At 49.2% G+C, this 17,676-nt stretch overlaps 1 protein-coding gene across 3 annotated transcripts in view; it reads right to left on the bottom strand.

Annotated features, from left to right (window-relative positions):
- Nucleotides 1-722: 722 nt before the first annotated feature.
- The window catches only part of ABL2 (ABL proto-oncogene 2, non-receptor tyrosine kinase), a 78,959-nt gene continuing 62,005 nt past the window's right edge, over nt 723-17,676 (bottom strand). For all 3 annotated transcript variants that reach the window (XM_032796167.2, XM_032796166.2, XM_032796165.1), the window contains exons 7-11: nt 16,573-16,757; nt 15,788-15,940; nt 14,491-14,580; nt 12,746-12,919; nt 723-4,734 (exon numbers count right to left, since the gene is read on the bottom strand). In XM_032796167.2, coding sequence (XP_032652058.1) covers nt 3,035-4,734; nt 12,746-12,919; nt 14,491-14,580; nt 15,788-15,940; nt 16,573-16,757 — 2,302 coding nt within the window. In that variant the 3' untranslated portion in view covers nt 723-3,034. The remainder of the gene's footprint in view (nt 4,735-12,745; nt 12,920-14,490; nt 14,581-15,787; nt 15,941-16,572; nt 16,758-17,676) is intronic.

Below are 17,676 nucleotides of genomic sequence, written 5' to 3'. Positions count from 1 at the left end.
TAAGGGTTTAGAAGTTATAGGTATAAAAGAATACTTACACAAACTCTACTTGACCACATATAGCATCATGCTAGCCAAGGAGTTTGCTGTCTCACCAGCTCCCTACTTGCTTTCATTTCAGTACACAAGACTTCAAGAAGTAAGAATAAACCCCATAAAATCATAATAAACCACTAGTTGGTCCTGAATTAAGACCAAAAGAAAGCCAGCTCCTCCTCCTCAAAGCTTCCTCTTTTTCTAATCTAGGTTAAATTCAGATGAAAGGGGAAAATGTAAGTGGTTTAGATTCAATTATAGGACATCAAAAGCTGAGATGCTCCCTGGTGCTAAAAACAGATCGGGGGAGGGGGGAAGGGGGTTTAGTAACTAGCACAGGAGAGAACTTAGTTATGGAAAAACCAATGAGACAAATCCTTGCACTAAGATTGGCTGAAAGGAATTTGCATATTATACAGTTGATAAGCATGTGTTTATGCAACTCAGGCACAAACAACCACACTGCCTGGAAGTGTGTAACTACCCAGCAACCCTGCAGTCTTTCTGGAACAATCCCATTTCAGTGGGGTTAACAACATATTCAGGTTCTTTGCAAACCTGCTCAGTTAAATGTTTCTATTTTTTTACATGTTTGCAGAGATATTAATTTTTAAGCTCAGTGCAGCAACCTTTAGCTTAGAACCAGGCAAGCTGAACCACTCCAATAAAAGTACCACGTATTCAAGTTTATTTGCCAATAAAATATTGCAACTTTTATTTAAAACAAAATGCAACTTGGCAAAAACTTGTGGAACGACAGGCAAAACCTTATTTACATCAAGTTTAACACTGTTTGCAGTTCACAGTCAGACAATAGAGTGAAAATTAAATTAGAAAAAACAATCAAATATATTACAACAACAATTATTAAACGAAACAATTGACAACACTGGTAGTGTGATTGGTGATTAAGGTGTTTTTAGTTTAATCCAATATTGTCCTCAATAAATTCACTACTGACACAAACTGTGTGCTGAGCTGATCATAATCGTTAACCCCTGTGCACAACACACATTGGAAGAGTGACCCTTTGGTATAGACATTTAATAGAGAGAGAAATAAATCAGGTGTTCAGTAATCTAAAATTTGCTACCAACATGGAATAGGCTAAAGATCTTTTTCTGTCCTCCAGCTCCACTGACCATCCATACTGGAAAGTGTGCAGCAGACATAGAATAAAGGAGGTTTCTGAGCATGCTCTAGTCACTCCTCTCCATTTGTGGCGGCCTCTGGAAGTGGTGTATTGTGCATTTAAAACAAAGTGGTGATTACCAGCCTGTCACTTGCACTTGTGAAAAACTGAAACCCACCACTTGCCAGAGCAGTCATAACCCTAGAGAGAGACTGAGCATATTGTACTGGAGCCATCCTGCAGTGGTGCTTTGGTCACACATTATCTCCTTTTAAGTGACAGCACAAATAGCAGGCAAGGCCTTTTTCCGCACACACTGGGCCCAACTGTGAAGTTCTTACTCAGGCAAGCTCCCAAGGGCTTCAATGGGAGGCTGAATAAAACAGTAAGGAGCTCAAGATATGGCCTATGGCAATTACTGGCCCCAGTCACCATGTAGCCCCACTAGCCAGCAGCTTTCTAATCCACTACAGAACTGATAATGTCAACACAAACACTGGTGCTCTAGAAAACAAAGCAGTTGTGTCATCATCACATTCTGCTGTGCTATAGTAGGAAGAACTGTCTACGTTCCACAGCACAAAATGTTGTCGGATATCTAGCATTTTAAAAAAAGATTGTGGAGACATCTGGTATATCTTATTTATATTTACAGCCTAGTGACTTGGAAAGGCCAGGGCTTGTGGAGCAACTCCCGCAAAGCTAATGCTATGTTTGGGGTCAGACATGCTGAGAAGGCTGTTACACAGTGGGACTACAGGGCCAGTAAGGCTATATGGCTGGTTCCCAAAATGGCTGTATTAGTGTCAGCACTTTCAATGCTACAAAGGAATGTAGAGAGCAGTGAGATTCTGCATGGACAGGAGGCAGTGCCTTGGCAACTGTGCATCTCCAGGTGACCACACAGAAGAAGGAACTAACATTGTACCAAAGTTAAAAACAATCTACAGTTTATCAACAGACACTGGTAAGTTGTGCAACAGCCTCAAACTACTCACAAGTGACCAGCTGTCAGGTAGCACCCATGCTAGACTACCTGAAATGAGTAGAGTCAACCAAAGTGAAGACTGTGTTTGTGGGGTGGGGCTGGGGGTGGGGGGCAGGTCACCAGTGGCAAATCTGCCCAGCATGCCTGATGCTTCAAATATAAATGTGTAATGGCATGAAGTGGGTGGGAGGGAAAGCAGTTAGTTTAATATATTAACTCATTTTGCAGTTCTTACTACAGCAGCAACAGTACTGTGGAAGTATGCCACTTGGGCTAGTGCATCCACTCCAGCAGCTCTGAACACCATCAGTGCGTTACACCTCTTTCCCCACAACCATACACAGACTCTCCCCTCTCTGGGACTCAGGCTCAGAATTCTCAGCATTAGGTACCAACTGTGCCCTACTGCCTTTCCCTGGTGATCTCTGGAGGCCAAAATATGCATTAGTGCAGAAAGGGGAGGATCTGTACAGCCAGCTGGCCATGCAGTCACTCCAGGACTCTGGACAGCACGTGAAAACCCCCCCTACCAAAAAAACCCACCATCGATTCTCCTGCCTCTTACAGGCAAGAGCAAGGAACTTCTCTCACTTGCGAACACAAGTAAATCAGATTTGCTGGTTAGGGAAAATTCTTGAGATTCTGCCCTTTCAGCTTCAATCTCTCTCACACACTCCCTCCTCCAGTGTCTCTTCCCTCCCCCCCTCCCTCCCTCCCCCTGTTTTTGAGATGAAACTGTAAACGTGAGGAGAACTCAGTGATCTGAGGTACTTCACAAAAAACTCACTCAAGTATCAGTCTTGCCTTTTGAAAGCATCAATACAGGAACAGAGTTTCCCCTCCATGTGTAATTTTTCCTTTACCCAGATTGACAGTAGCTACCTTTGAACCACATCACTGATTTCTTGGACACATGACAATAAGTTATTAAGAACGAGGTTTGCTCCGGGCACACTAGCAGCTGTTGAGGACACCTGCAGTTCCTGCAGGCTGAGTTCCAGTTTGCTCACGGCTTCCCGGAAGGCAAATTTGTTGCGTGTTTGTGGTATGCAGTCCACATAGCCTGAGCAGTAATCCAACAGCTGGTGCCCCGTATCCACCAGCTGGCTGTTTGGTGTTGGCTCAGCAATGGCACTCGAGAGGAGGTCTGCACACTCCAGCAGTGCCTCTTTGCTGATTTTGTCTGCTGAGATTTTCTCAGCTGCCTGTTTGGTCTTTCTTAATGCCACTTTAGCACCTGCTGTGCCATTGGCTATTTTCGCTGGTGAGGTGGAAGATGATGACAGAGGCACTTGAGGGGGAGGCATCATGGGCCTCCCAGCTTTTCCACCACCATGTGCCACCGCTGCCTTTTTACCACCTTCACTTGTTTCCAGTCCATGCTGTGCTGCTGCGGTGTTGCTCAACTCTTCTGCTGTGTCTGAGCAAATGGGTGACTGCTGCAGGAGCCTCATCACTGGTGGTGGCGGTGGGGCACACTTTGGTTTTACCCGTCTGGGCCGGTCCCTGTCGCCAGAAGATGTGACCTGATGCTCACATAAGAGCTTAAATTTATTACCCTGAGAGTCTGTGCCAATAAGCTGCACATCTGCTGGAGTATGTTTTAGAGTGGGTGAGATTAGGACTGGCACTTTGTGGTTATGAGTGGTTGGAAGTATTGCTGCAGCCTTTGCTGGAGAAGACCATCCTGGTCTCTCTCCATCTTCTAGGGCACCTTGCCGTGTACCACTGTTTTTTTCTTTGCTCTTAGGGGTTGTTGCCAGACCTGGACAGTCCTTCTCTGCAACAGCTGAATCCCCTGAAGAGGTTCTGACTGGAAGAGCAGTGGCACCTCTTGGCAAGAGTTTGGCTTTCGGTCTGTCTCTGGTCAGAGCAGGATCTTCTTCAAGCCTTTTGGGAAGCAGGTCAGTGGATCTACCTATACTCTCCTCTGGCTGAGAGGAGGTAGACACTGTCCTTTCCAGCTGGATTTTTGACCTCTGGCAATTTCTAGGAAGAGTCATTGCCATCCTGTCCTGCTCGGGAGGCCCCGAAGACATGGAAGATGTAGAATTTGACCTTGGAAAAGGCTTTGAAGCTTCTTCGCCACCCGTGGGTTTCCCTGCTCGTAAACCCAGTGTCTTTTTAATCAAGCGTGGTGTAAAGAAACCTGTGATGCCTGACCACCCACCACCAGTGTTTGCACTCCCACCACTGCTGGTACCACCACTGTCATCATTGTAGAAGTTCCTCTGTGCAAAGCCCCCGCTGTAGCACTTGGCTGGGGCCAGGCTTGCATCCTGCTGGGTGGGAGTAAAAGAAAATCCATCAACATGCTGCAAGGAAGCAACAGATGAAAAGTTACCCGTGAGTTCATATTTCTTATGGGGCTGATTCTCCATCTCACGGAAGGAACTGCTACGCTTTGGAGGTGTGGGGGCATTCCTCTTCTTCATGAAGGAGCTGAAAAAGCCACCCTTTCTGTCCCTGGTGAAAGTGGTCTCTTTAGCATCTTCCAAGAGGCCACTGGGGGACTTGTCCCTTTGCTTGCGAGGCAGTGCTGGAGATCCACTTGTTGGCTGTGCGCTTCTGATAAACCCTAGAGAGAAGAAACAGATGTGAATAAAGAATTGATAAAAACCTGAACTCACCCTGCAGGTTGGAACGGATTGAACAGGCCTGGAACATGTAGACGTTCCAAATCTGCAGGGCTCTCCTCTGAAAAAAATATAATTTTGTGCACATCTGGTCTTCTTTGGCAAATGATTTAACACACAAAAATAAGTCAAGAAGTTCTCTTAACAGAATATCTAGGATAAAATTGATGAATCTGCTCGTCTTCTACTTTCTTGCTATTTCTTTTCCTTTCCTTGTCCCTATTCTCTCTTCCTTCCTTAAATGCTTAAAATGTTTTTGGATTTTACTGTTTGATACAGGACTGCACATATAAAACTGACAAAACACAGCAAGAGATTTTTTTTTTAATACAGCAATAAATGTGAAATTAAAGGAAAAAAAGTTGAATTTACCAAAATAAAACTGAGGCTACAGCCAGTCCCCATGGCATAACTGATTAAATGCCGTAGCATGTCATGACAGTGACCATCAAGCTTTGACTCCACAAGTGAAATAAACCAGAGGAATTCTGTAGCTAGTTCCTGGGCATATGTCCTCACCACAAAGGCTGCTTCACACCATGAAACAATTACTGAACTCTTGTTTTTGTGTCCTAGAATGAGGTGGAGAAGCTTGCACAGCACCTGCCCAAACCAGGTCTGCTTTTAATTAATGCTAGAAATACCTTAATTTGCTTAACAACAAAACAAGCAATTTTTGCACACAGACTGTGACAAAAAGCCCCAAACTTGTTCTGTACCATTTCAATCTTCTGAAGAAAAAAGCCATGCTGCTTTTCTCCATATTGGAATCCTCCTGTCTCTTAGCACCTGCAGCTTTTCCAAGAAATCAGGGGTTCCCTCAATCTGATCACTCCACTTCACTACTCCAGAAACAGTAACACAACCAAGATTTACTGGCCCTGTACTTGCTCATGGCTGTATTATCTTTTCCTTTCCTACCTTAATTTGACAGTGCACAGCAAGTTTAGGATAAAAACTGAATGACACCACCATACAAGACAGTTACCTTTTCTGTAACTGATGTTCTTCGAGATGTGTTACTCATGTCCGTGCATGCTCGCCACGTGCACTGGTGCCAGAAGTTTTTCCCCTAGCAGTACCCATAGGGGAGTGGCACTAGTGACCCCTGATGTGGTGCCACCATGCCATGGTATAAGGGGCGCTGCACACTCATCCTACCCTCAGTTCCTTCTTGCCAGATCACTCCAACAGTGGAGAAAGAGGGTGGGTTGTGGTATGGACATGAGCAACAATCTTGAAGAATACCAGTTATGGAAAAGGTAACTGTCTTTTCTTCTTAGAGAGAGAGATTGTTCATGTGCATTCCACAGTAGGTGATTCCAAGCTATATCTGTTGGAGGTGGGTAGAAGTTCACAGACACTCGGGATGGAGCACAGCCCTGCCGAACTCGGTGTCTTCCCTGGTCTGGGAGACGATCGCATAATGCGAGCTCAATGTGTAGACCAAGGACCATGTAGCAGCTCTACAAATGTCCTGAACAGGGATGCGAGCCAGAAAGGCAGCGGGCCAGGCTTGCACCCTTGTTGAGTTTGCTCTCACAATCGGTGGCGGGGGGGACTCCTGCCAGGTCGTAACAAGTATGGATACATGAAGTGATCCAGTTGAAGAGCCACTGAGTGGAGATCGGCCTGTCCTTCATGCATTTGGCTGTGGCGATGAACAGCTGCGAAGACTTCTTGAACGGTTTTGTTTGTTCCAGGTAAAAAGCCAGGGCCTGTCTCACATCTAGCACGTGGAGACGGTGCTCCTCATTAGATGTGAGAGACTTGGGACAGAGTACCAGAAGGAAAACGTCCTGGCTCATATGATAGGTGGAGACCACCTTGGGAAGGAACAAAGTTGTGGGTGGAGCTGGAACTTATCTTTATGAAATATCATGAACGAGGGGTTGGAAATCAGGGCCCAGAGCTCCGAGACCCTCCTAGCAGATGTGATTGCACAGGAAAGGCTACTTTCCATGAAATGTGGGACCAGGAGCATGTGGCAAGTGGCTCAAATGGAGGCCCTGTCACCCTGGCCAGACCCAAGTTCAGGTCCCCCTATGGGACTGGGGGCCTAACATAAGGAAAGAGGCGATCCAAGCCCTTATGGAATTGACTGGTCATGGCGTGAGGAAATACTGTGTGGCTCTGGACTGGCGGGAGGAAGGCCAGTATGGCTGCCAGATGCACTTTGACGGACAAGGGTGCTAGGCCTTGGGCTCTGAGAGGAAGGAGATAATCCAGTATAAGCTGGAGTGGTGCAGGCACTGGTGAGACACCATGACCAGCGGCCAACCGAGAGAACCTTAACCATTTTGCCAGGTAAACCTGACACATGGAGGTCCTCTCCTCTTGGCCTAACCTTTGAGCAACCACGCTGTGAGGTGGAGGGCTGCAAAGTTGGGGTGGAGGAGGTGACCTTGGTCTTGAGAGAGGTGGTCTGGGAGAGTTGGCAGCAGCCATGGGGGGGGGGGGGGGCGCCATGGACAGGTTCATAAGAGTCCCGTACCAGTGCTGTCTAGGCCATGCTGGGGCAATCATGAGGATGTGAGCCTTGTCCATCTTGATTTTTTCCACAACCTTGCTGATCAGCGGAATTGAGGGAAAAACCATATACATCTCTACCCCGACATAACGCAGACCGATATAACATGGGTTCACATACAATGCGGTAAAGCTCTGAGTGGCGTGTTAAGGGGTTAGATAAGGGGCAGAGGGTCTCAGGGGCGGTCAGGGGCTCTTTCCCCCCCCCCCCCGGTCTAGGAGGCAGGAGCTGTGGGGGGGGCAATTTGGGGGGCCCCACAGTCTCAGAGTGGCCTGGGGGATTAGTGGGGGGCCAGGACCAGCCCACTCCACTTCCCTCACCCCGGCCCCAGCCTTGTTGCTTGGGGGAGGGGGCTTGGGGAAAGGGATTCCCCCCGCATTCACCAGCAGCAGTGGAAACGGATCAGCCTGGCCCCAGCCCGCTCCACTCCACCAGCTCCCAGCCGCAGCGCTCTGATTCCCACCACAGGTGAGTGCGAGACCTTTCCCCCTGCCCTCCCAAGCGACATGGCTTGGGCTGGGGCAAGGGAAGCGGAGCAGGCTGGGGCTGCATCGCTCTGCTTCCCACCACCAGTGAGTGCAGAAGGCATCCTTTTCCTAACCTCCCCGCACTCACCAGCAGCGAGAAAAAGCGCCACGGCTGGGAAGTGGTGGAGTGGAGCGAGCTGGGGCCACACCGCTCCACTTCCCACCGCAGGCGAGTGTGGGGAGGTTGGGGAAAGGACGTCCCCCACACTCACCAGCAGCGGGAAGAAGAGCAGCCTGGCCCCAGCCTGCTCTACTCCGCCAGCTCCCAGCTGCGGCACTCCGCTTCCTGCCGCAGGTGAGTACGGGGGGCATCCTTTCCCCAACCTCCCTGCACTCTCCAGTGGTGGGAAGCGGAGTGCTGCGGCTGGAAGGTGGAGGAGTGGAGTGGGCTGGGGCCACGTTGCTCCGCTTCCCGCCGCGGCCGGTGAGTGCCTGGCAGGGGGCAGGAGGTGTGGATAGGGGTTACAGCAGTCAGGGGATGGGGAGCAGGGGGGTTGGGTAGGGACAGGGGTCTCTGGAGGGGGCAGTCAGGGAACAAGGAACGGGGAGGCCAAAGCAAGTCTGATATAATGCAATCTCATTTATAATGGAGAGATTTTTTGTCTCCCAAGGACTGCGTTATATCGGGGTAGGGGTACAGTAGCTGACTCGACCAGGACAGAAGGCAGGCATCGGAAATCGCACCCTTGCCCAGACCCCTCCTGGAGCAGAACCGGGGGCACCAACAGTTCTGCCTGGTCGCGAAAAGGTCCACTTGGGGAGTGCCCCACGTTTGGAAGATCATGTGAGCCACCTCCGGGTGTACTGACCACTCGTGTTGGGAGGAGAAGTCCCGGTTCAGGCGATCTGCTCAAGAGTTCCGAATGCCTGGTAAGTGGTGGGCTTCCAAGTTGATAGCATGGGCGATGCAGAAGTCCCACAGCTGGAGCGGTTCCTGGCAGAGGGCTGAGGAGCGGGCCCTGCTTTGCCTGTTGATGTAGAACTCTGACTACCCTGCTCGTAAGGCACAAGCAAAAGGCCACGCAGGCCAGATGGACTGCTTGGAGTTGTTTGACGTTTATGTGCAGGGCTAGTTCCTCTGCAGACCACAGACCCTGGGCATGGATGTTTCCCACGTGGGCTCTCCCCTGAAGTCTGACGCATCAGACACCAACTCTATAGTTGGGGAGCAGTTCCTGAATGGGATCCCTCGGAGCATGTTCTCTGGGGTGGACCACCAAAGAAGGGAGGCTAGTACGGACTCAGGCACAGCAAGGACTTTGTCCAACCTGTCTCTGGACTGGGAGAATGTTGAGGTCAGCCGTGCACGCTGCCATGTGATCCAGGAGTTGGAGGCACGCCCTGGCAGTTGTCACAGGAAACCTCATGATCGCCCTGATGAGATCCCTCAAGGTTTCGAACCTGTCCAGCAGGAGGGAAGTTCTGGCTGATGTCGCATCAAGAATCATGCCAATAAACTCTATTTGTTGTACTGGTACCAATGTGGATTTGGTGCTGTTTACCAGCAGCCCCAGTATGATCATGTGGACAGGAGAAGTGTTATATAGTCCTGTACCTGTGAGCTGGAGCTGCCTTTGACCAGCCAGTCGTTGAAGTAGGGGAAGATCTAGACCCCCCCTGACGCCTGAGGTAGGCCACCACCACAGACATACACTCTGTGAAGACTCTGGATGCTGTCAAGAGACCAAACGGGAGGACACTGAACTGGTAGCGTTCCTCTCCTACTGTGAAGCGGAGGAAACGCCTGTGGCCCTCAAATATGTGAATGTGGAAGTACGTGTCTTAAGAGATCGAGGGTGGTGTACCAGTCTCCGGGATCCAGGGAGGGAATGATGGAGGCCAGGGAGACCATGCAGAACTTGAGTTTTACCATGTACTGGTTTAGGCCTCGCGGATATAGGATGGTCCTGAGACCCCCTTTTGCCTTCAGGATAAGGAAATAGTGGGAGTAGTATCCCTTGTACCTGAACTCCGCAAGCACCACCTTCCCAGGTGAAGGAGCTGCCTCACCTGAAGAGGGATGGGAGGAGGGTGGGTAGGCGGGGTAGAGAGAAATTGGATTGTATAGCCCTGGGAGATGGTGTTGAGGACCCATTGGTCCAAGATTAGTAGTGACCACTCTGGAGGAAAGTACATAGATAGCTGGAGAAGGGTAGGTTGGGCGGATGCCTGGTGCAGACTGGTAAGTCTTCTCCGGGCATTCCATCAGAATTGGCCCTGACCCGCCTGCTTACCCTTAGAGGGGCCAGGCTGCAGGGCAGGCCGAGACTGCAGCTGTAGACGCTTCTTATAATCCTTGGATTTTTTATAAGGAGGTTTGTTGGCTTGGCTGGGGGCCTGTTGAGGCTTGAACTTGGTCCTGGCCGGGGCCAGGACATAGAGACCAAAAAAGTCTTTAAGGTTGCGTGAGAGTCTTTGAGACTGTGTAATTTCACATCTGTTTGCTCTGTGAACATGGCCTTGCCACTGAAGGGGACATCCTGCAGGGAGCTCTGTGCCTTGCAGGACAACACGCGCCATGATGCCTTCCGCATGGACACTGCAGAGGCCATAGTTCTTGCTGCCATGTCTGCTGCATCCGAGGCTGCCTGAAGGGCTGCTCTGGCAGCAGCGGTGCCCTCCTCCACCAGGGCCTTATACTCCTTCCTATCATGCTCCTGGAGGGAGTCCATAAACTTTGTTATTGAGCCCCACAAGTTAAAATCATATCTGCCCAGCAGGGCTTGGTAGTTTGCTACCCTCAGCTGGAAGCCTGAAGAAGAATAAAGCTTTCTACCAAACAAGTCCAGCCTCCTCGAGTCCTTATTCTTAGGGGTGGGAGTGGGCTGGCTTTGTCGCTTCTTGTGGTTGACCACCTCAACCACTAGGGAGTTGGGGGTGGAGTGGGTGTAAAGATATTCATGCCCCTTGGTGGGCATGAAATACTTCCCCTCTGCCCTCTTAGATATAGGGGGCAAGGAAGACGGGGTCTGCCACAGAGCAGTGGAGATTTTCACCTTCCTGGCCAGCGCTATGGCTGAGAGGACATCAAAGATGGAGTCCGAAGGCTCCTCCACCTCTTAATCCTGTAAATTGAGGCTTGAAGCCACCCTTTTCAGGAGCTCTTGCTAGGCTTGTGTGTCCTCCTGGGGAACAGGAGGAGGCGGCGCCATGATGGCCTCATCAGGGGAGGATGAGGATGGAGGCACAATGCTCAGCACTCCCACTGGTGCCGCAGATCCCAGCACTTGGTCCCCTTCTGAGTGCAGGGCTGAGGAAGAGCACTCCGCTGACCCCTTCCTAGGGAATCGAGAGAGGGAGGCCGACGGTCTGTCCAAGGCCTTGGCTACTAGGTGGGCCACCACTGGGGGCTGTGTCGGGGCCTGGAGGTCCATTAGTACCAGGGCACTGGCCAGGGAGCCTGAGGCCACTGCACTTGCTGTGACAGCATTGGGGCGGGCTGCCCTGCTGGACTTGTCTGGTCCGCTGACTGCCGGCTCCAAGAGGAGGCTGGGCTGGCATATGAATGACTGCTATCCCAGGATGGGATGAGTAGGGGCGGTGTGAGTGGTGCTGGGCTCGAGACCTTGAGTCCAGTGTAGAGGAGCAGGAAATACCATCTGTAACGGCTGCTCCACGAACGGCTCCATCAGGCGGATCCACAACGGCCGGCTGCTGGCGAGCTATGCCTGGAGCTGCAGGAGCGGTGCCATGCCGGGGACCTCGACCGGGACGAAGAGCGTGAGTGGTGTCGATGTCAGTACCATGAGGGGCTACAGTGGCTTCTCGGAGTTGATGGTCCCAGTCCCAGTGGGGCATGCTCTGACCCGGAGGCCTGCGCTCCCTCGATGTGGAGTGGTGCCTTGATTCCCTGCTGCTCGGCACCCAGCAAGACAATTGGGCGAGTGTCGACAGGGACTGGTGCACTCTGCGAGCAAGGTGGTCACTCTGCATGCAGCAGCATTGGGAACCTTCCCTCGACCACGAGCGGTACCACCTGGGTGGCAACTGTGGCGGTCTGAACACTGGCTTGCCTCTGGACTGGGGAGCCACTGGGGTCGGTGTAGCTGGTATCAGGAGAGACATTATGTCTTGAGCTGCCTGCAGGGAGGGCACCCACATGTGGCCACTGGTGTCCGGGGAGGTTGGCTTGGAGTGGGCAGGACTACTCCGCTCTACTTGAGTCAGAGGGGGATTGAGAGCTGCCCAGCGTGGGTCTAGTCTTGCCCCCAGCCTTGCCCTGGTGCCTTGATGGAGAGGATCTCTTCTTCATCTTCTTAGAGTGTCCCGCTGATGTGCATTTCCCCAAGACAGCATAAACAGCTAGTGTGCGGGTCACTTATGGGCACAGGCCATTTAAAAGTGTCGCACGACTTAAAGACCAGGACATGCCCTGACTTGGGCACACTTCTCTAGTATGTCTATATTAAAAAAAAAAAAAAAAAAGTTAAACTACAGGTACTAACTAACTACGAACTAAATGACAGTCCAAACAGGGAAAGCTACAGTGGACAGCTGGAGCACAGCAGTTCTGAAACACCTTCACTGGTGGCAAGAAGGAACTGAGGGTGGCGGGGAGCACCAGCGCCCCTTATATCGCACCATAGTGGCACCACTCCAGGAGTCGCAAGGGGCTTTTCCCTATGGGTACTGCTAGGGGAAAAACTTCTGGCACTGGTGCACGTGGCGATCACACACACCTACTGTGGAATGCACATGAGCAATCATTCAAAGAACCAGTTGAGTCTATTTGATGAGTTATTAAATCTACAAAACATCCTGGTAAAATACACAGGGCAGATGCTCAGCTGGTATAAACTATCCATAGTTCCTTTGACTTTAATAGAGCTATAACAATTTACACCAGCTGAAGATCTGCCCCACAGCGTTCCGGTCACATTATGGTTGTGTCCATACCTGGTGCTGAGCTGGAAGCCGAATGCTCCACAGTATCGTGTGTTCCTTCAATATTCTCCTTGTTCTCTGCCTGTTTCTTCAGAGTCCTAGTCTTGGAGGGAAGCATGGGTAACCGGGGCAAGTAGGGAACTATGGATGAGGAGGAGGCTGTTCTTCCAAGCTCCTCTGCTACCTCTGTAAGAAAATCCAGGAGAATAGTTGGAACAAAGAAGAGCAGAGGAATGAGTGTGTGCATTTTTACAAGTACTGGACCAGAGAGCAGAGCAACGGATTAAGCCTGTGAATGTAATTTTGCTCTACCGAGTCCAAGGATGCAGAGGATTGGTTATTTCCTGATGGTCTCAAGGTAACTCGTTTACATTTTTAAATTCAGCAACAACCCAAAAAAAAAAAAAAAATAAAAAGTTCACATTCTAAACGATGAAGTTGAGACAGATCTGCTCATGGCTGAAATGCTAACCAAGAAGTTCTAAAAAGCGACCACCTCTACCTTTAATAGGGAGAAGCAGCCCGCAAAGACTAGCGGGGTCCCACAATGCAGTCCCTCTTGACCTAGGAGGAAGCTGCAGGGCTCAAGGTGGAGGACACTGCACCTTTGCAGGCTGTAACCCCATATTAAAAGATGAAGACAGCTTTTATTTTCTCCAATGTATACATGTCAAGTGGGTCCTTAAAAGCTCCTGGCAACTTGCCAGGCTCCTCTTGTCTAGACAAAGTTTGACTGCCCCTATTCTAAACCATCACTGGGGAATTTTAGACAGGAGCGGTTTTTTCTGTGTTAGGGAAGTGGATGGATCAACTTTCTTTACATTTCGTTTCAAAGTTGGTTAGGAGGTGCTGAAGTACTCCCCTCTTCTGTCTAATACTGTGTACTATGTTTCAAACTATGGGCTTGTCTACACTGCAGGTTATGTCAGCATAACTATGTTGCTCAGGGATGTGAATAAGCCACCCCCCTGAGCCACATAAAGTACACTGACCTTGCTCAGGGGTGTGAATAAGTGATGTAAGGGACACTGACCTAAGTGCCCGTGTGGACAGTGCTATGTCAGTGGAAGAGCTTCTCCCATTGACGTTGCTGCTGCCACTTGTTGGGATGGATTAACTAAGTCGGTGGGAGAGCTCTCTCCTGTGGGCACAGACTGTACAGCAGCTTCACCAGATGCACTACAGCAGCGCAGCTGCACTGGTGAAGCTGCACTGCTGCAGCGCTCCTAGTGTAGACCAGCCCTAATATTTATTTTCTAGCTATGTCCATGAGGTTGTTGCATCCATTTGTTGCTGGTAATGGCATGCTGGGAGAATCTGACTTCAGAGATTAAAGCAGTAATACTACCTTATAAATATAAATTGTTTTCACAGTTGTGCAATTTCTGGTGTAAAAAATATAAACCCTACCTATTTTACACCCACCCACCTTCCTCACTTGTTCCCTGAATGATAGTCAAACTCAGGTCTGCAATGGAAGCAAGAGTTTAATCTTTTTAAAAATTTCTCCTCCTTGTATTTGAATGAATTACTTCAGTTTCCCCTGCACTGAAATATTTCTAAAGTGTATCCATTGTAATGAATATGAACACAAGTTTGCACGTGTTGAGAAGAAGCTATAAAATGCAGTCAAATGGCTTCTGTATTCTACCAAGGTAAGCACCAGTAGGCCTGTAATCAGCCTGCTTCGGTGAGACAGTGCCCTGGAGGTGAAACTCCACTCCCAACATTTTGAATACAGTAGCAAGGGTACTTGCCTTCAGAGATGCTGGAGTCATGGAACATAGTTTCAAAGGCTTGATGGGTCTCAGCAAAGGATGGTCGATCTGGAGGATGCCACTTCCAGCCTGCAGCATGAGAAACCAGCAAAGTTCTCAGTATATGAAGCAGGAATAGTGGACAATCCAGTATTCTCACTGAGGAAGGCAGAAAAGTTGCCAACTCACTACCTGACGGACTACAATATCCTACTGATACACTGGCTGTGTAACAGGTCCCACTATATCCAAGGTAAAGCACTGATATGGTGTTGATGGGTCAGGAATTACATCATTGGATTTAAGCCAAGCACCATGTCACCAACATCAGCTTTTCCAATTTTTTTTTTTTTTTTTTTTTTTTTTTTTTAAATTTAAAGTGAGTTTTTCCTTATTTGCTACCTCAGTCCTGGAGACTGAATTCTTATCTAACCACAGAAGTAGTATATATAGCACCAGCAGTACAAGCTTTCAGCAGTGAACCACTGATTTTTTTTTTTTTAACTATGCTGTGGGGCCTGTGATGGGGTATACAAACCCTACGCTGACAACAAGGGGTTAAGGAGTTGTTCTGCGCTCAGCCAGCCCTGGCCCACCACACCTGCAAGACATGCACAGGCTTGAAGAGGAGTTAAAAGGGGAGCAGAACAGTTCACTTGTGGGCAGGCTAGGGAAGAGAACAGACCTTCAACTCTCCACTCCTGCAGAAATGGCCGTGGGAAGGCAGGATCCTTCCTGACAACAACTGCGTGAAGATCCCTCCCTCAAGGCAGGAAAGGCCTGATTCTGATACGCCCTGAGAATGAGGCATTCCCCTCTCTCTTGTACTAACTCAGTCTGTGTTAATGCCTCTTGCGTTTTATTTATGGACTACCCCGGAGGGCAAGTCACAGGAAGAGACAGGCCACTGCAGAAGTGGAGTATCCAGCAGATGCAGACCCCAGGGAAGAGACAATGCTGCCACGCCATGCCCAGCCACAAGGAGGCATCAAGAGGTGAGCTAATCCCTTCACAGAGTTAGGATAGTTCAGGCTTCAGGGACTATGCAGTCCTTGGCCTCTGCTGACATTTCCAAAAGTGCCATCTAGTACCAGCGGTAACGGTGATTTTCTGAAGTGGACATGTGTTCCCTCAGGCAGTGGCTTGAGACCATCACACTCACTTAAAAACACTACCACTATCAGCTCTATTTGAAGTGGCAAGCTAGAAGTAAAAGACTCCATAGCCTATTATAAATTCCCTCTACCTCCCCAGACTCTATTTTGCCTCCAAATTGAAAGTGAAAGGAAATACTCACATGCCCTCATCAGTTCATAAACTTTTGGAGGGCACCCCTCTGGTTGTTCCATCCGATATCCCTTCTCCAGCAAATCGTACACCTGTGAGAGGTCAATACCTGGATATGGTGACATCCCGTAGGTGGCAATTTCCCATAATAGCACTCCAAAGGCTGCAAAAAGAGGAAAAATAGATTATGATTATAAATCTATCCCTTCTTTTCCATCGTCTGAGTGCTACCGCTGTTTGTACTGTAACATAAAGCAGTCTCTCCTTTGAAGGTACTTTCAGGCCAGCCCGTGGGGGAAGGCACAAGGGGAGATTTGCACGCTAAAAGTATTGCTGAGTTTGGATGTGGTGACCTAACCTGGTATCAGAACACATCCTCCTTGTCCCTCTGACAGCAGACTAAGGAAGGAAAGATGCCTTCTACCTGGGTTGGCATAGAAGAGGGCTTAGAACAGGGGTCGGCAACCTTTCAGAAGTGGCGTGCCGAGTCTTCATTTCTTCACTCTGATTTAAGGTTCCACATGCCAGTCATATATTTTAACAGTTTTAGAAGGTCTATTTCTAAGAGTCTATAATATATAACTAAACTATTGTTGTATGTAAAGTAAATAAGGTTTTTAAAATTTTTAAGAAGCTTCATTTAAAATTAAATTAAAACAAAGAGCCCCCCAGACCGGTGGCCAGGACCCAGGCAGTGTGAATGCCACTGAAAATCAGCTCGTGTGCCGCCTTTGGCACGTGTGGCATAGGTTGCCTACCCCTGGCTTAGAACATTGAGAGTTCTTTCCTTCTTACCCCACACATCTGATTTAATTGAGAAAGTGTTATAGGCCAGGCTCTCAGGTGCTGTCCACTTGATAGGAAACTTAGCTCCAGCATGAGCCGTGTAGGTATCTCCAGTCATCAGTCGACTTAAGCCAAAGTCAGCCACCTTCACCACGTGGTTTTCTCCTACCAAGCAGTTTCGAGCCGCTAGGTCCCTGTGTGAGTGAGAAGAGATGCAATTGCAGGGATGCTGTGGTACAAACATCCTGAACTCTTAATGCCAATACATGTGTGGTACAAGCATTACATTAATTTGTCGTTGCACACCCATTGCTGGGCCACATGCACAATTTATTTTTAACTAGAATTCTACATTTCACAGTTGGTGTACAATGTATTGATTATATCATACAGCACTATGACAGAGTTGTCTGCCATTGCTGCCGACTTCACTACCTAACCCTTTAAGGGTTCAGGAAAGTCCAGCAGATACATATAGAAACCTAAGAGTACGTGCATCTGATGAGGTGGGTATTCATCCACAAAAGCTCATGCTCCAAAATGTCTGTTAGTCTATAAGGTGCCACAGGATTCTTTGCTGCTTCTAAGGGTCATGGGAATGAATGTGCCTGTGGAAGGAATCTGGACACTGTACCTACAACGGCCTGAAACCTTGCGGAAAAGGTGGAGCGAGGCTTCCTTTTCTCCCATCCACCTCGGAAGGAGTTTGGAGAAGGAACAACATGAAGGCTGCCTCCTGCCTGTCAGCAGACAGGCACTGATGGGAGAAGGCTGCCCTGCTGGACCCTCCAGAGTGGAAGGATAATTAGGAAGGGTGCACAGCTGAAGGGAATTGGCAAAAGCCTTGCAGCTGATTTAAGTCACAATCTCTGCTGCAAGGAAAGTGCTGGGGAGGGAATGCCTGCTTGAAGGAGGGCAATACTGATTAACCTAAAGCTAGGAGATAACTACAGAGAGAGGGAGATCCTGCTTTAAGGAAGTGTGACAAAGTTCCTCCTCTACTTGGTGGGTCCTGCACTTATTGGCAGATTTGCTCACCTCAGTGATCTTCCCCACAGTCTGGATCAACTCCTCCTGTGTCTGATCAGGAGTTGGGAGGTTTGGGGGGAACCC

The sequence above is a fragment of the Chelonoidis abingdonii genome, chromosome 7 (assembly GCF_003597395.2).
Source record: "Chelonoidis abingdonii isolate Lonesome George chromosome 7, CheloAbing_2.0, whole genome shotgun sequence".
Lineage (NCBI taxonomy): Eukaryota > Metazoa > Chordata > Testudines > Testudinidae > Chelonoidis > Chelonoidis abingdonii.
The sequence above is the reverse complement of the archived record's forward strand: the minus strand, read 5'-3'. Positions and strand labels throughout refer to the sequence as shown.